This window comes from Hyperoodon ampullatus (genome assembly GCF_949752795.1).
Source record: "Hyperoodon ampullatus genome assembly, chromosome: 3".
Lineage (NCBI taxonomy): Eukaryota > Metazoa > Chordata > Mammalia > Artiodactyla > Ziphiidae > Hyperoodon > Hyperoodon ampullatus.
The window spans coordinates 144,102,811-144,121,515 of NC_136916.1; the positions used below are offsets into that span (position 1 = coordinate 144,102,811).

Consider the following 18,705-nt stretch of genomic DNA (forward strand, 5'->3'; position numbering starts at 1 on the left):
TTGCTTTTCTGGAATAACCCTACTCGGTCATGATATGTATATTAAAATGATAAAAAATATGTTGACATATGATAAAAAAATGTTGACAAAATCCAACATCCATTCATGGTGAAACACTCTGAAGACTAGGAATAGAAGGGACATTCTTCAGTCTGTTAAAAAAGCATCTTCAGGTAACAGCCTACAGGTAATATCACACTTAATGGTGAGAGACTATTTCCATAGGCTTTTCCCCTAAAATTGGGAATGAGGCAAGGGTGTCTGCTCTCACCACTCCTGTTCAGCATAGTAATGGGAGTTCTGGGCAGGGCAGTAAGGCAAGACAAAGAAATAAATGGCATACATACTAGGAAGAAAAAAAAATTGTCTGTATTTGCAAATGACATGATTGTCTGCATAGAAAAGTCCCAAATAATCTACCAAAAAACAACAACCACACGATAATAAAACTCCTAGAACATTTAAGTGAATTTAGCAAAGTCACAGGATATATGGTCAGCACACAAAAATTAATCATACTTCTACATCTCAGCAAGAAACAATTAGAAACCAAAATTTTATGCCATCATGCCATTTACACTTATTCGTAAAAATGAAAAAGCAATACTTAAAATACTTGTGTAATGCTGATGAAGGAAGACCTAAATGAATGAGTGGACATATTGTGTTCATGGGTTGGAAGACTCAGCATAGAAAAGCTTCCAGTTCTTCCCAATTTGATCCATAGGCTTAACACAATTCCCATCAGAACTCTAGCAAGTCTTTTTCTTCTTGTATGTATAGACAAATTGATTTCAAAATTTAAATAGAAAGACAAAATAACTAAAATAGCTAAAGCAATTTTGAGAAAGAAGAATAAAGTTAGAGGAATCACACTTTCTACCTTTAAGACTTACAAGTAGAGCTAAAATAATCAAGATAGTGTATGGTGTTGGTGGAGGGTTAGACATTTAAATCAGTGGAACAGAACAGAGTCTAAAATAAACCCACATAGGTACCCTAACTTCCTTTTTTTCCATTGAGGTGAAATTTACATAACATCAAATTAACCATCTTAAAGTGAACAATTCAATGGCACTTAGTGCATTCACAAGGTTATGCAAGTGCTGCCTCTATCCAGTCCCCAAATATTTCATCAGCTCAAAAGAAAACTCCATACCCATTAAGCATTGGATCTCCATTCCCCCATTTTCCCCTTCCCCCAGCCTCTGGAAACCACCAATATGCATTCTCTATGGATTTTCCTATTCTGAATATTTCATGTAAATGGAATCATACAACATGTGACCTTTTCTGTCTGGCTTCTTTCACTTGGCATAATATTTTCAAGTTTCATACATGTTGTAGCTTGTGTTAGTACTTCATTCCTTTTTATGGCTGAATAACATTCCGTTGTATGGATATACCAATATTTGTCCATTCATTCACTGATGGACATTTGGGCTGTTTCTGCCTTTTGCTATTTGAGCACTGCTATGATATGCCTCCACATGTATTTGTTTGAGTATCAATTTTCAGTTCGAGTATATACCTATGAGCGGGCAATTGATTTTTAAGAGAGGTACAAAAGCAATCCAGTGGAGGAAGCATAGTCTTTTCAATAAATGATGTTGGAATCATTGGACATCTCATAAGCAAAACATGAACCTTGACCTAAACCTCACACTTTACTTAAAATTTAACTCAAAATGGATAGTAAATCTGACAGATAAAATAAATGTGACATATAAAACTTTCTATACATAAAACTATAAAGAAAATCTTTGGAATAAATCTTTGTGACTTAGGCTAAAAGTTATTAAACATGACACCAAAAGAATGGTTCATAAAAGAAAAAAATTAAATTGGACTTTTATCAAAATTAAAAACTTTTGATCTGAGGATATTACCCTGTTAAAGAAGATGAAAAGACAGACCATAGGCTGGGAGAAAGTCTTTGCAAATCACACATCCAAGAAAGGTCCTGTATCCAGAATGTATTAAGAACTCTCTAATCTCAACAGCAAGAAACAATCCAGTCAAAAAATGGGTAAAAGTTTTGAATAGACAACTTTACCAAAGGGTAAATATGGATAACAAATAAGCACATGAAAAGATGTTCAAAATCATAAACTATTAGGGGAATGCAACTTAAAAACATAATGAGATACCACTACACACCTATCAGAATGGCTAAAGTAATGCTGAGCAACCAGCTCTCTCATAGATTCTTCATGGGAATATAAAATGGTACAGCCATTCTGGGAAATAGTTTGGCAGTTTGCTGTAAAGTTAAACATGTCCTTACCGTGTGATTCGGCAGTTATACTGCTGTATTCTCATCCTAGAGAAATGAAAACTCATGTCCACACAAAAATCTGTACACTCATATACATGACAACTTAATTTGTAATAATCAAAACCTGAAAACAACCCAAATGTCCTTCAATGGGTGAATTAACTGTGGTACATTCCACATAGCAGAATACTACCCAGCAATAAAAAGGAATGCACTATTGATACACATAATAACTTGGATGGATCTTAAGAGCATTATGCCAGGTGATAAAAGAGATCATTGGTTCTGGAGAACAGAGATCACTGGTTCCCTGGGATTAAGGTTTGGGGAAGGGTGTGACCCTAAAGGGGATAGTGTATGAGAATTTCTTTGTTTTGATGCAGCAGTTTATATCCTGATTATGGTAATGGTTACATGAGTCTCTACATGTTTTGATAGTACTATACCAAAAAAAAAAAAAAATGAGTGCATGTAAAAACTGGTGAATCCAAATAAGGCCTATATTATAGTTAATAATGTGTAATGTCCATTTCCTGATGTTGATAATGTACTGTGGTTAAGTAAGATGTTCTCATTGGGGAAAGCTGTGTGGAAAGTACACAGTAACTCTACTGTTTTTGCAATTTATTAAGGGTCTTAAGTTATTTACAAATAAACAGCAAAAAAATACAGAGTCTAAGATTTTCAAAAGTAAAGAAAATAACATGAATTGGTTAGAGCAGTGTTAAACTGAGGCAGTGAGAAAAGTGATCTTAACAGGTTGGGTTTTTTTAATCAAAATAATAATAATAATAATAACCAGGGATTCCAAAGAAATTTCTGCTCTGCTAATAGTGGATTCTCAGTGCATGGCTAGCTTCATGGAGAAGTGGAGCAAAGCCTCTCTCCAGGAGAAAAAGTAGCAAGATTTGACATCTGGGTTAATTATTGTTGATGGTTTGATTTAAAAGCCAGTGAGTAGGCAAATGCTATAAGTACCATTTCTACCTTGAAGAATGACATTTTGCAGAATGGAAGAGCTGGCAAAACAGTGTAAGTTATTTTGACTTTTATTTAAAACAAAAAACGAAGCACCTGCAGCAGCCTTTGCACAAGAACAAAGTTCCAGCCAGTGTTTCTCTTCTGTGTCTGCTATCTACTTTATTTTTGAATCCTGTATAAGTGAGAGTTAACCATTCTGGAGCTTGCTTTTACTTCTCTCCTTCTTTCTCCTTCTCCCCTCTTCTTCCGCTGCCCACCCCACCCCCACCCCCTCCTCCTCTTCCCTCTTCCCTCTCTCTCTCTTCTCTCTTCCAGCTTTCCCTCCCTCCTTCTCCTTTCCTCCTCCCTCTTTCCCATACTACTACTTCCTCCCCCCTTTTCCTGTCTCCCTCTTTTTTTTTTTTAAGAGAGTGTCTGCCTGCCATAGCATGCCTGTATTTTGATTTTGAGGAGAGAACCCCATGAATCCTGTTAAGTAAAATGATGGTGGGTGGAGGGCCTTTCTGAAATTCAACCGTAATTTTGTAAGCGTGCTATTTTTAACCTGACCAGTTCAGCTGGTTCTGAGACCTGGGAATCAGGCTATAAACTTGGAGAAATATTGAAGATGCTTGAGGAGATAGATCTTCTATGCATTTATGTAGGATTGGCAGAATCTGGCTCCTCAGGTAACTTAACTTTTCTTCTCTAGCCTTGGAGGGAGTTGTGTTTACATTAGATTTTGAATGAGAGAATTAAACTTGGATACATCTCATTCTTTCTCTGCCTTCCCTTTGTGGCCCTTATGGAAGCAGACAGTATTACCAAGGTTGCTCTGATGTACTTGAACTTGAGATAGAGGTTTTTTAAAGACTACCTGGAATACCCAGAGATGACAGAATACTGTCTCAAAGACCATTAGTAGAAGAAATTCCCCACATGCTTTCAACTGGATCTGTAGAATTTCTGTCTTTTAAAAAATGGCTTCCAGACATTCAGTAGAGACTTCTAGGCAAAGAGCAGAAGTTTAAAAAATGCATTTAAAGTAAGCCAATTAATTGTCTTTACTTACCAAGAAGATGCTTGCCTCTTCTATAACTGTATAATAACTATCTACCTTTTGCTTCAATCCGTCAGGATAATAGCCTGTAAACTATGTATCTTGATATCTTTTCTCCATTAAGTTTATACTCTTGAAGTTTTATAAAATACCCCAGGGAAATTGATTTCCTGAAGCACTGGGTGGCCTACTTGTGGGTCAGCTATTGTGTTGTTCTTACTACTTAAAACAGATTGTTCTCTGCCAGAGGGGTGGAAAGCACACCTTGAAACTACCTTTAACTTTGCTATGAAAATATTCTTGTTTAATATGTTAAGAGACAATGATTTCCGGTCTTGGCTTTTAAAAATGAGAATGCTTTTTAACTTTCTCTTTCATGGTTAACTATGCCCAGAGTCTTTATTTTAATTACCACTGTGTAGTACTTCAATTCTTTTGTTTGCTTCATTACATCTTCTGCTTTGGTTTTGAAAATAATTTTAGAGGAATAAAATCAAATTGTTTCCAGTACAATGAAGTGCTTTCATCACGCTATTAATGAATCTTTTCTTCATTATTGAGAAGCTAGATGTTGCAAATCTTTTTAAAGCTAGATGTTGCAAATCTTTTTAAACAAGCAAATTAAAAACTGTTTAGTCTTATGATTAGAGCAGACAAAGAGCAGAATAAAATTTAACTTACCTGGCTCATTCCTTGAGTGACCTTTCTTTATCGGAAATAGGAGCTATCTGTGGTTTAACTCCTCCCTATAGAAGGAATGCTATTAGGAGCTGGAAGGATCCCCAGGGTTCTGATTCTTAATCCTTAAATGTAAGACCTAAAACTCTAAAACTACTAGAAGAAAACAAAGGGGGAAAGCTCCGTGACATTTGATTTTGTTAGATATGACACCAAAAGCACAAGCAGCAACAACAACAATAAAAACTCAACAAGTGGAACTAGATCAAACTGAAAAGCTTCTGTACAGCAAACGAAACAACAAAATTGAAAGGCAATCTGTGGAATGGGAGAAAATATTTGTAAACTAAATATCTGGTAAGGGGTTAACATCCAAAATATGTAAGGAATTCAACTCAATAGCAAAAAACCAAATAACCTGATCATATTATGGGCTGAAAACCTAAACTGACATTTTCTCAAAAGACATATGGAGGGTCAACATCCATATGCTCAACATCACTAATCATTAGGGAAATGCAAATCAAAACTACAAAGAGACATATCACCTTATAATTGTTAGAATGGCTATTATCAAAAAAGGCAAAAGATAATAAGTGTTGTGGAGGATGTGGAAAGAGGGAAACCTTTGTCCCCATTCCTGTTGGTGGAAATGTAAATTGGTATGGCAATTATGGAAAACAATATAGAGGTTCCTCAAAAAATTAAAAATAGAACTACCATATGATTCCAGCAATCCCACTTTTGAGTATGTTATCTGAAGGAAATGAAATCAGTATCTCAAAGAGATATCTGCACCCGCATGTTCATTGCAGCATTATTCAGAATAGCCAAGATATGGAAACAACTTATGGTTCTATCAGTGGATGAATGGATAAAGAAAATGTGTGTGTGTGTGTGTGTGTGTGTGTGTGTATACAAACAGCAATGGAATGTTATTCAGCCATAACAAAAGAGAAAATTCTGCTATTTACAACAACATGGATGAGCCTGGAGGACATTATGGTAAATGAAATAAGACACAAAAAAGACAAATACTGCATGATCTCACTTACATGTGCAGTCTAAAAAATTCATAAAAGCAGAGAGTAGAACAGTAGTTATCAGGGTCAGGAAGGTGGGGGAAAGGGGGAGATGTTGATCAAATGGTACGAAGGTTCAGTTATGTGGGTTGAATAAGTTCTAGAGAACTAATGTGCAGCATGGTGACTGTAGTTATTAATACTGTATTGTATACTTGAAATTTGCTGAGAGTTGATCTTAACTGTTCTCCCCACCAAAAAATAAATCGTAACTGTGTGAGGTGATAGATATGTTAATTAGCTCGATGGTGGTGATCATTTCAGTGTTTACATATTTTTAAACATCATGCCGTACACCTTAAATATAATCAATTTTTATTTGTCAAGTACACATCCATAAATCTGGGGAAACAATGACCAGGTAAGTGCTCTGAGCCTGTGTTTCTTGCTGCATCTTGTATTGAAGACATCATGGGGCTGGGGGACAGTATAAGAGCACTGGGCGATGGATTAAGAGACCTGAATTCTAAATTTTGGCTTGCCACCAATTAGTGTATTTTTGTGACAGTGGATTTGACATCACCTTTGTCTCTGTACATGCAGTTCTTCTGAACTAATTGTTATTGAGCATTTTTTCTTTGCAAGAGATGCCTGGAGATAGTATACCAATTTATATTGACTAAATGCTTTCTGTTTGTTGTTGATTTAGGCTCTTTCTGCAGTGTTTTGGTCTGTAGTAACTGGGCAGATGAGGGAAATTACATTGCGGCTGGAAAATTTTCCTCTGAAGAGGCTTTAATTTGTATGGAAAATCTAAATAGTCCTGGCAAAAGGCTTTATCTGTGATTTAATTTAAAAGCCATGGAATCAGTACTATATTTTGTAATATTATATCATTAATTCACAATTACTACTAATTCACTAAGTGAAGGAAGTAGAAACCTCTAAATCCTAGCAGTGCCTAAGTAATATAATAATGCTTGTGGTTTACTAGTTGATTCCAAATTATTCTTTTTTAGCAAAGTAGAAATTAAACTGGCTTCCTTATTTGAAATATATCCAAGAGCGACTATTTTCATATTTGTAACCAAAGTAAAATAGATATTTTAGCATTTTGATGGTGCCTTTAGTGGATTAGTAATCATTTCGGTTTAAGAGTTGCTGCTTGTGGGCTTCCCTGATGGTGCAGTGGTTGGGAGTCCGCCTGCCGATGCAGGGGACGCGGGTTCGTGCCCCGGTCCGCACATGCCGCGGAGCGGCTGGGCCCGTGAGCCATGGCCGCTGAGCCTCTGCGTCCAGAGCCTGTGCTCCGCAACGGGAGAGGCCGCAGCAGTGAGAGGCCCGCGTACCGCAAAAAAAAAAAAAAAAAAGAGTTGCTGCTTCCTTTAATATACTGTGTTAGTTAGAGGAATATTGATTTAAATATACTTCCCAATGTTGACTTATAGGACAGTGAGAGCAAATGTGGTTTTCAGTTCTGTTGAGACAGGGTTGTTCTTGGAAACTAACAGCATCATAAGAAATGCCTCAGATAGTGTTAAAATTTTTTAAAACAGCTGAACAAAAGGAAACTGAATACAGAAGAACCCCATTTTATCTTAAGTCCTTGTTTCTTACATGTCCTATGGTGACAGCTTTGCTGCAGAATTATAACTGTAAAAATGTTACATAACATTGTTAGCTTACAAGGGCCCATGATTGGGCCACCTTGTAGCACTAAATGCAAGAAAGTAGTTCATTTATCCAGTGTGAAGTAATGTCTCTTGAGATTATGAGGATAAATGAGAAGTATGTTTGAATTAGTTTTGAGCATATAGCATGTATTTTAGCCTCATAGTGTCTCTGAGATGGAAGGATGGGTGAGCAGGAAGAGGTTATGGAGGGAGGTAATTTTTATCTCAATTTTAAATTACCAAATTGAAGCAAAATCACACAACTGAATTCATAACAGAGCTTGAATTAGAAAAAAAATTGTATCTTAAACCTCTGCAGTTCTTCAACTAGAACACGTTGTCTTAAGTAATTTTGACAAATTTGCCTCCTATTCTAAAGCTTAAATAACATCATCATCGAAAGAAGCAAGAATGCATGTGCCTATTGATGAGTCTGACTTTAAGAGGGCCCTGTATACAAAAATTCTATGTTATAAATATAATATGTAGAGTTTATAAAGTAATTTTACCTTGCCCTTCACAATTATTCTTTGCAATATAGGCCTCCATTGAATAATGGAAAAAGTACATTTACTTAGCATTTCATAAACACAATAAATTATATCTTAAAGATTTATTTTAAATGCAGTTTTATTCATAGCCCTTTCCAGTTCAGCTGAAAGTGACTTTTTTTCCTCTTCCATTCCTTAATTCCTTGTTTACCATGGTCTTAAAACATTTCAATTGTCTATTGTAGTTATTTATGTATATAATTTCTTATTCTATTGGATTGTCATCTCCCAAGTTTCCTTGTATAAGTTAAGTGCTTAATAAATATTTATTAAGTGAACAAACGTTCACCTATACTTGATCAGTGGGTGATACTCAAGGCAGAAGGACGGAGAAGTAGGATGCTCTCCCAGGGGACTTACGGGGTAGCATTTTCAATCTGTATTTCCCCATCTCCCACTCACGAATAAGAAGTGCTTCCTAGTGAGCCTACATCTGCTTGGAGTGTATCATATTTCAAGTGTGTGTGTGTGTCTGAGAGAGAGAGAGAGCGAGAGATGAGTGGAGGGAGTACCATAAGATGGGAGGGAGGGGAAAGAGATAAAGCATTATAACATAGAACAAAACTATCTGCCTGCATTTTGGCATTACAGGTAGAGAAATATACAAGAGAGTGATTAGGCACACAAGAAGCAAATGAAAAACAGATTTTATCATCAGAAATAGCTACCCTGTTAAAGTGATAACATGATTAAAGTAAAGCTTCTTTTAGTAATGAGGCCCTTCTCTATATTATTGCTTCTGGATGAGACAAACCTTCAAGCTTTTTGCAGACATCAACAGAAAAGTATAAAACCAGGATCAGTGGTAATTAACAAAGTCTATTTGGTAAGAAATTTGGAGATTATATATATGCATGTATGTATGTATAACAATGGCTCTGTTTCCCTTTTATAGACTCCCATAAATCTCTTACTTGTTGCTACTTCATAACAGTGGTGGATAACAAAAACTTAGCTCAGATAAGGGGCTTTCTGTAAGGTTCCTTTCCATCGGAGTAAATCCCTATCCATCTGAGTTGTTGCTTTGTTTACCTTTTATATATCTGCTTGTTTTTTCTAGATCTTTGTTCTGATGAGCCTAATCTTGTGTTAGAAACACATATACTTTTTCTGTTTCTTGCTCTCTCCTATTTCTGAATCTTTTATGAGCAAGATCCTTTGAATTTTGCAGACTTTTAAATATTATTTCAGTAAGAAATCGGGCTGTGGCGCTGAGCTTTTTCAGTGTTTTGTTTAACTATCATTCCAAACAGCCATTCATTTTCTCTTATCACTTCCTGCCTTAGACTCTTCCATTGGTTACCTTGTATATGTAGACCTTTCTCATTCCAGAACCATATATAATAGATTTTTTTCCCTTTCTCTGTGTTATCAATACATAAGAGAAAGATTTAATATATTCTCTCTTCAGCTTACTTTGAGACACATTAAGACTCTTTAATTACGCTTCATTTCATAAATTACCCTCTTCTTTCTCTTAGGCCTCAGTTCTTGTGCTAGAAACACTGGGTTCTAATTAAACTCTTAAGAAACACAGTAGATGTATTTTTTTTTTCATGCAGATGTGTCTTCCTTGAAGTAAAAAATCTACAGTTTGAAAACTAAAGTTCATCTGTTTCAATTATTATGTTCCTTTACTCTTTTTTCCTTTAAAAAATGTGAAGACTAATATAAGATATAATAATATGGGAAGCTGGTTGTGAGGTATATGGGATCTCTGTACTAACTCTGCAATAATTCTGTACATCTAAAAGCAGTTGTAAAAGGAAATGTTTATTGAAAAATATATGAAGGACATTTTCATTCATATGAATTTTAGAGATATTCAAAGTGCTGTATTTCTTACAGTTCATGAAAAATCTGACAAATGTCGATATTCTTTGCTCTCTTAACTATTGAATTAATAATAAAGCTTTGAATATTCTTTATTCCCAGATCCTTGTATAATATTAGAAGAAAGTAAATGATAAATTGGTCTTCCAACATCACACCCCCTCTGTTCTTCTTAACTCTTTTGTGGCTGTAGCACCTGGAGTGGGGATCTTTATTGCCTTAGGAGTCTGCCATGAGTTCAAAGTCTCAAGTGAAGAGAATTCAGCAACTCTAATACTTGATTGAGGAAACAGTATTGACCACGTCTTGCTGATTTTTTTTTTTTTTTTTTTTTTTTTTGCGGTACGCAGGCTTCTCACTGTCGTGGTCTGTCCCGTTGCAGAGCACAGGCTCCGGACGCGCAGGCTCAGTGGCCATGGCTCACGGGCCTAGCCGCTCTGCGGCATGCGGGATCTTCCTGGACCAGGGCACGAACCTGTGTCCCCTGCATCGGCAGGCAGACTCTCAACCACTGTGCCACCAGGGAAGCCCTGTCTTGCTGAATTTTATCTGGGCTCTCTTGGGTTCATAAGGGCTCTAACTCTTCAGAAGGCTCTTGATGGTGTAGGTTCTGCTTTGATCTGAAAGGACCAGCCTGCAGTGGCACACCTGAGTATGAAAGATACTTCTGAAAGTAATGATGTGTGGCGTTTTCCTTTTTCAGCGTTTCTTTCAGAATCATTTTATAGCCTTACCATCCTAGCTTTTGTTTCTAGGGCTCTACTTTACAGAGCAGATGATATCCCTAGAAAATAGTTGTAGATTTGTGGTTTGGCAACTGCTTTATTAAAGGCTCATATAAATTGAGAACTGATTACCTTTCTTCTTGCTATGTGGAAGAAAAGATTCTGTTCCTGAAGGTACCCATCCTTTCTCTTCCCTTGCAGAGAGAACAGCTTGAAAAATTTCTCAGGCTAAGGAGTCCTTGTCAAAACAAATTTTTATTTGAAGAACTAAGATGCCTAGGGATATTTAGCAACAGCCCATACAAATTACAGTGGAATTGAAACTTTAGAATGGGAAAAAAGAATTTTTCACGTTTGCTTAACCCCATTGCACCCACTGTTAGATAATATTAAATGTTTTAACTACTTGCTATTCATCTTATAGCAAAACATGTAAATAGAAAAATGGATCTCCTGATTAAAAACTGGCATAGCACATTCTCAATACATCTAATATAAAACATGCTCTACATTTTATTTTAAAAATTACTGGTATCATCAACATTGGTTTTGTGAAAAAGTCCCATGACTGATATTTTTTAATTGTTGAACTCAGATATCCTTTTACTCAGTGGCTTTACTTCCATAATGAAAAAGTACATTTTGTTGGTGACATCTCGAATTCTGGAATAGTTGGAATTATTAGTTAAATTATAGTTTTTCTTTTAAGATGATTTGTTTCATCAGTGAAGGTAATAATCTCAGAATGCTAACTGCACCTGGAATAAGCGAACTAGTTTGCTTCTTTCATAAAGATTTCAGTGTGTGCAGCTTTGAGTTCAGAGAAGATCATACTTGCATGTTCTGAGTGATAGAGAAGTGAAAGAATATTTTTTAAAACATAACTGCTTAATTTCATGTTCGTTTAGTGATGTTTCCAAAGTTACTGGTCTTTTTAACTGCCATCTCTGTAAGTATGCACATAAAATTTTCAGTGGATTCTTTGAAATATAATTTAAAGCTGAATTCCTTGCTTAATTAATAAGATATACTGGATTAGTCCTGGCTTATTATATGATTTTTGACATTTGTCACCTATAAAGAGAAGTTAACCTCTCAGTACAGCTAATCTTCACCTTTGTTTCTCTTCCTTACTGACAGAATCCCAAGGACTGCAGCAAAGCCAAGAAACTAGTGTGTAATATCAACAAAGGCTGTGGCTATGGCTGTCAGCTCCATCATGTGGTCTACTGCTTCATGATTGCATATGGCACCCAGCGAACACTCATCTTGGAATCTCACAATTGGCGCTATGCTACTGGAGGATGGGAAACTGTGTTTAGACCTGTAAGTGAGACCTGCACAGACAGATCTGGCATCTCCACTGGACACTGGTCAGGTAAGAAGCCTGTGTAGTTTGTCATCTCTCTGTGTTGAACCACTGCATAACCAAGTTATCAGATTTCTACGTACAACCTTATGGCTCATAGTCGTCTTTTTCTCTGCATCTGTGAATGCTATACATTATCCAGATAAAATCTGGAATAATAATTTTTATTCACAAAATGTTTCATGATCAATTTCTTCCTTTTTTTTTTATTGCTGTGCCACACAGCATGTGGGGATTTTAGTTCCCCGACCAGGGATCAAACCCATGCCCCCTGCAGTGAAAGTGCAGAGTCCTAACCACTGGACCACCAGGGAATTCCCTCATGATAATTTCATTTCTGATGTTCATTTTTATCCGGATCTAGCAAAATCGCTAAGTTTTTTCAAGGAACATAATTTACTCCTTTAATGATTATGATGATATACTTCCACTTTTTTGGGTGCTTTCACATTATTATACTCATTTGATCCTCCAAATTATCCTTTAAGGTAGACTGGTGGTTCTCAAACTTCAGCATGTGTGAGAATCACCTTGAATCAGAAAATACTATTTTCTGATTCAATAGGCCTGGGGTAGGGCCTGATACTTGCATTTCTGACGAAGTTTCCAGGTCCAGGGGCCACACTATGAGAACTACTTAGGCAGACAGTGCAGGTACCTTTATCTCCATTTTACAGTTGAGGACAATGAAGCCTAATTTGTTTATGTGATTTTAATTTTATTCAGGAAACATTTAATGAGGAATAATGTGATTAAGGTACCATGCTAGGCCTGAGAAGAGATACAAAGATTAGCAAGAAATTTCACTTCTTTCCAAGGACTTGGTGAAACAGCGAATAGAGTATAGATAGAGTTTCTTACTGCTAGTCTCTTGTTCTTTCTACAAGGACAATCTTCAAACAAGGTCCCAAGTTGGGCTACCTTTGTTAAAATCTTTGCTGTACCATTTTTTAATCTTGGGCAAGTTACTTAACCTAGGCCTTCATTTCCTCATCAGTAAAATGAAAAGTAATAATTTACTTACCTCTTTGAGTTGTTGGTAGGATTAAATGAACTAATATGTATAGTGTGCTTCGCACAGTACCTGATATATGAGCTCTAGTAATTGTTAGCTATCTTTAATAGCCCTTATTCATTGAGTGCCGACAGTGTGGCAGATACTGAACTAAGTGACCAGGTGAAATGCTAAGTAAGTCAGTACACTATATCTGCACTCACATCTTGTGAGAAGCCCAGTATTTTCCAAAATGCTGAGGCATTTCAGTTAATGTAATTTCTTACGGAGCTGAGCACCTTTTTTCACAAGTTAAAACCCTAGATGTGCAATAGAGAGCTATGTCATTGGCAAAGTAAGTAACTTTAGTTCCTTTGTTTCTTTTTGCCTTCTTTGGAAAATACAGGTAATACTTGACTTCACAGAAGTGTCAAGAAAGTCAGTTGGGTAATTTCTGTAAAATGCTTTAAGTTGCTCTATAAAATGTGCTATATGGATTTAAAGTATTATCTTGTGATGTGAGTTTTGTTTTCCGTAGGATTATTTAGGAACCTTATTCGGTATATCAACATATTTTTTTCTTTGTAGCTCACTTCAAATTTTAAAGTGAACCTATTCATCTAGAACCTACCTGAGTTTTAGTTTTGAGATTACCTCTTCCATTGACTGGTCTGTAGTTTATAGCTGGTACAGATTAGGTGTCAAGGTTAGGAAGATACAGGAAAAGCAACTCTGTCAGTCTCACTATAGCTAACTTTTTCATTTTGTGGACTTAATTCAGTTTCAAGTTTCTTTGATTGTGGAAGCCTATAGCTGGCGTAGGACAAAGTTCTTATGTTTTACTGTTTCTAGGGAGAGGCAGCTTTCTGAGTAGCAGTCAGTTAATAAAAAAGTAAAAGGTTAGTCTCACTAGACTTGTCAAATTCAGTGTGTAGGTTGTCCGTGCCTATATGTTACAACTAGTTACTTGGTTTGTTTGATTGTAAGCCTTCCTCATACATATTGTAGTCTGTAGTGGCAACTACAGAACATGAAGATTAACAATGGCTTGAATTTGAAACATTCAGAATTTCTTGACATTACAATTAAACAGGTTCTAGAAATTATCCTTCCTTTATTTATGTGGAATCTTGAGGCCTGGTAGATACTAAGTGGCTTTTCCAGGATCACACAGCTTACAAATGACAGAATTCTGGTTAGTACATTCACTCTACCTACATCCAGTCTAAGTCTTTCCTAGCAAGCACATGTCAAACACCTTACTTAGCAGAATAACGATTAGAAACTGTCCTGAATGTTTGGGAACTAAATAAGATGATGAATTTAATATCTCTGTCCTCTTTCCTCCCCCTATTCTGTAACTTTTTCCAAATCTTTCATATAATTTTAGGTACCGAAGAGTTACCAATGGTATTTTCTTCTTAGTCATTTGCCGTCCCTGATCAAAGAAATCATTTTATCATGGTAGCATAGAATTATAATTTTAATTAAATAGATACTTCCTTTATAATTGCAGGTATTATATAAAATCATATATTTTTCTCCATGCTAATGAATTAAACTGTGCCTATTGGACACCTTTAATTAATTAAACTAGCAGTTATTTTCAATATTCTTGCAGAACTCATTATAACTACAATAATTTAGATGCTAATCTTATATCTAAAAGAAGGAAGAAGTTTATGTTTGAACTTAGAATACTTTAATTTTTATGAGAAGTATGGTTGCCATCCACTTCTGTATCTGTTTATATATATTATCTCTATATGTACCTTTTGGAGAAACTAACCTATTTCTAGAATCAGAGGAATCAGAATGAAATTTAATAACATTAATCCTTCAGTTAGCCATAAATCAACTAAATCTGTTATTGTTCTGACTTGTACAAAGAACCTTGGGATATTTCCCTTGGCACCACTGCCATGAGATTATTATTGTTCATACACACTTGACATGATGTGCTTGCAGGTGGAATTTAGTGATTTCTGTTCAAATCTGTCACCAGTACAGGAATTAGTATGCACATTTGATCATTTGAATAGCCAAATCATGCCTTGGTGTAAGTTGAGTTCCTTTTTTCTCCTTCATTTTTTTATATTCGTGTATGAAACCGTATCCTTTGTAGTATAATTTGGTTTAGTGAAGCAAAATATTAAAAATTATGCTTCCAGTTAATAATAACGTTTCCCTGTCACCTATAGATGTCCTGTCTGTTCTAAAGTTGTTGATAAAATGGTCAATTATTCTTCTGTATCGCAAAATGTTTCCTAAACCTGAACTAACTACATGTTCATAGACCCGATTCTTCCGACTAGATTCCTTATGATAATTCAGAATGGGAATATTGGTATTTAATAGTTTGAAGTATCTTTCAACAAAAAATTGATTTGTTTTTAAAAGTATTTTGACTGTTTTAGGCTATATATGGCGACCAGCTTCCAAGATGCTTTTCTAGTTGCTAGAAATACTCTTGAATAAATGATTTAGCAATAGGGAACCTCAGCTATTTAAATTCAGTTCTCCACTATTTTTTCCATTCTAAAAATTGCACATTTATTCAGATTATCAGTTAAACCATTTGGGTGTTTTGCATTTCCTTCTCTTGTATTTGATTGTCATAAATTGAACTGAATTACTTAATTTGATAAATCTAATTGAAAAGCTTTCTTTTAAATGAAAATAATGACTAATAAGAAACTGTTTGTAAATATGATAAAATTTAATGCCCTAGAGGTGTCTGATTTAAGTGCATATTTAAGTAGATTGCCGCTTGCTGTATTTAATTACCTAAATTGGATGGTTACCTTCTCTCCATACCTCATTTGAAAAAAATATTTTGGTCAAAGAGTTTTAGTTGGCATCCTTACATGGAGGCAACCTTAAACTAGAAGTAATTTAATAAAAGCACTTGCTATGTGCTAGGCACCATGCTGGACTACATGCTGTCAGGGGCAGCCGAGGGGGAAAGGTAGACAACTTGAATGAACAATTAAAATTTATTGTGATATGGGTAAGTCCGTAGTACTCTAAAGCACATATCTAACATGTATTTGGGATTCTTCTGGAGGAAGTGATTTTTAAGCTAAGACCCAAAGTATGAGTGGGAGTCAGCCAGGTAGAGATATGATAGAAGAATTTTCTGTCATTGGGCACAACATGTGAAAAGAGGCAAGAGAACATCAAGTCATTGGGGAAACTAGAAATAGTTCATTGTAAAGTTTGAATACTGAGAGACTTATGTTTCATTTTGAAAACAAGTGTTACTTATAGGGTTTCCGTTTGGATAGTTGTATGATTGTGTTCCTCCCTAAAACCCAGGTTTTAATTCAGGTGTCAGAGCTCTGTTTTGTTTTTGCTTCAGAGATTGGGCAAAGTTAGAAGCCAGATTGCTTTCAGCTGGCTCTTGGTGTCATCTAGGAGCCATTTAACTCTTTAATTAAAAATTTCATTTTTAATATTTTTTAGCGTTCACTCAGTAAAGTTTTGAAAGCTGACAAATACCACAAACTTGTATACTCCAGAAAAAAACATTATATTTTTATTAACTGCCTAAAGCACTTCTGTAATGCTGTTTTTCCTGCATTTTTAAAAAATTTGGATAATCTCCATATAATAACAATTTTGCATTACCATTTTTTATAGAGAGAATAGGAAGGTAATTTAGTCTGCTACCTTCGTTGAGCAATTTTTTTCCAATTTTATTGAGATATAATTGACATATAAACATTGTATTAGTTTAAGGTATACAACATAATGATTTGGTATGTATATACTGCAAAAAGATTACTGTCATAAGTTTAGTTAACATACATCACCTCACATGGTTACAAACTTTTTTTCTTGTAATGAGAACTTTTAAGATTTACTCTCTTAGTCACCTTCAAATATACAATACAGTATCGTTAACTATAGTCACCATACTGTATATTACATCCTCAGAGCTTATATGTCCTTTTACTGGAAGCCTGTACCTTTTGACCACCGTCACCCTTTTCCCCCCGCCTTCCCCACCCCCACCGCACCTCTTTTCACCTTTGGCAACCACCAATCTGTTCTCTGTTCCTATGAGTTTCCTTTTTTAGATTCCACATACAAGGGAGATCATACAGTGCATGTGTTTCTCTGACTGACTTACTTCACTTAGTGTAATATCCTCAAGGCCTAGACATGTGGTCACAAATGGCAGGATTTCTCATGGCTGAATAATATTGCATTGTGTGTGTATATATACATATATGTATATATATAATATTTTCTTTATCCTTTCATCCATCAGTGGGTGCTTGAGTTGTTTCCATGTCTGGGTTATTGTAAATATGCTGCAGTGAACATGGGGGTGCAGATATCTCTTCAAGATAGTGATTTCATTTCCTTTGGGTATATTACTCAGAGATGGGATTGCTGGATCATATGTTAGTTCTGTCGTTTAAGCAAATATCTCACTAAGGTCAAAAGGAAAATCTTTAACAAGCTGAACACAGATTAAATTATACTTTAACTTTTTCCTGTGAAACTAGTATTTGTAACATTTAAAAAACTACTCAGATGTCTATTGGAGTCATCTAAATAATCTAACAAGCTTGTATCCTTAATAATGGCTTATCTCAGATGGACTGATTGATAAACTAATAATATGGTTGATGATCTATAGACATACCTATTAGGATAGGCTATGGACACACTTCTATGTAGTATTTTTTACATTAATAGTATTTTCAGCCTTTGATGATTGATTAGTAGAAACATGAAATAAGTGCATATAATATTTTAGATTTCTTGTGCTGCAAAAATATCTTTATTTCTCTGTTTAGGTAATATGAGGAAGAGGAAAGGTTACTGGTCTCTGAGTTTACCCATGTCTGATCTTTAGCTTTCTGAACTTCAACAGTTAATTATAGCTTCTGAACCTCAGTTCCATTCTAAGAAAGCTCATGATACTCAGTACCTATCTCCCTATCCACTTTTATAGGGCTATAATCACAAGGGGAAATGATTAAGAGCTATAAAAGGTATTAAGATGATTTTCACATACAGTTTATTTTCACTGTCTATGTTTGGTCCCCAAATTTTAAAACAAAACATAATAATAGAATACATTATTAGATTATAATCTGCAACAATAGAAAAGTTATCCTTTTTCTCTAAGAGGAAAACTAGGCCTTTATAAGAGCGTCATAGACAGTTTTCCCTTTTAAAATTATAAAGTTACATGGAAATATTGAAAGAGATCCAGAGAGGAGAAATAACTTCTGAGAATAACCTCTAAGTGCTAAAATATCTCTGTGCTTAATAAACCTACCATTTAATCATAGTAAAATTAAATAACCTCTGAGAATAACCTCTAAGTGCTAAGATATCTCTGTGCTTAATAAACCCACCATTTAATCATAGTAAAATTCTGGACCAGTCAGAGAGTCTCTCTGCAGCTACCTTAATATTTTTTTCTATACCAACACACCTGAGATAGAAGGTATACTCCCACCTATAACAGTAGCTCACTATAGTTAGTGATTTTAAAACTGGCTGTGTTTGCGGGGAAGGGGTGGTGGTTCAGGGAGAAGA

General features: G+C 35.4%; 1 protein-coding gene across 3 annotated transcripts in view; it reads left to right on the top strand.

Annotated features, from left to right (window-relative positions):
- FUT8 (fucosyltransferase 8) overlaps positions 1-18,705 on the top strand; it is a gene marked incomplete at both ends in the record, with an annotated part of 171,666 nt that overhangs the window by 99,356 nt on the left and 53,605 nt on the right. For all 3 annotated transcript variants that reach the window (XM_079699952.1, XM_079699951.1, XM_079699953.1), the window contains one exon: positions 11,921-12,158. In XM_079699952.1, coding sequence (XP_079556078.1) covers positions 11,921-12,158 — 238 coding nt within the window. The remainder of the gene's footprint in view (positions 1-11,920; positions 12,159-18,705) is intronic.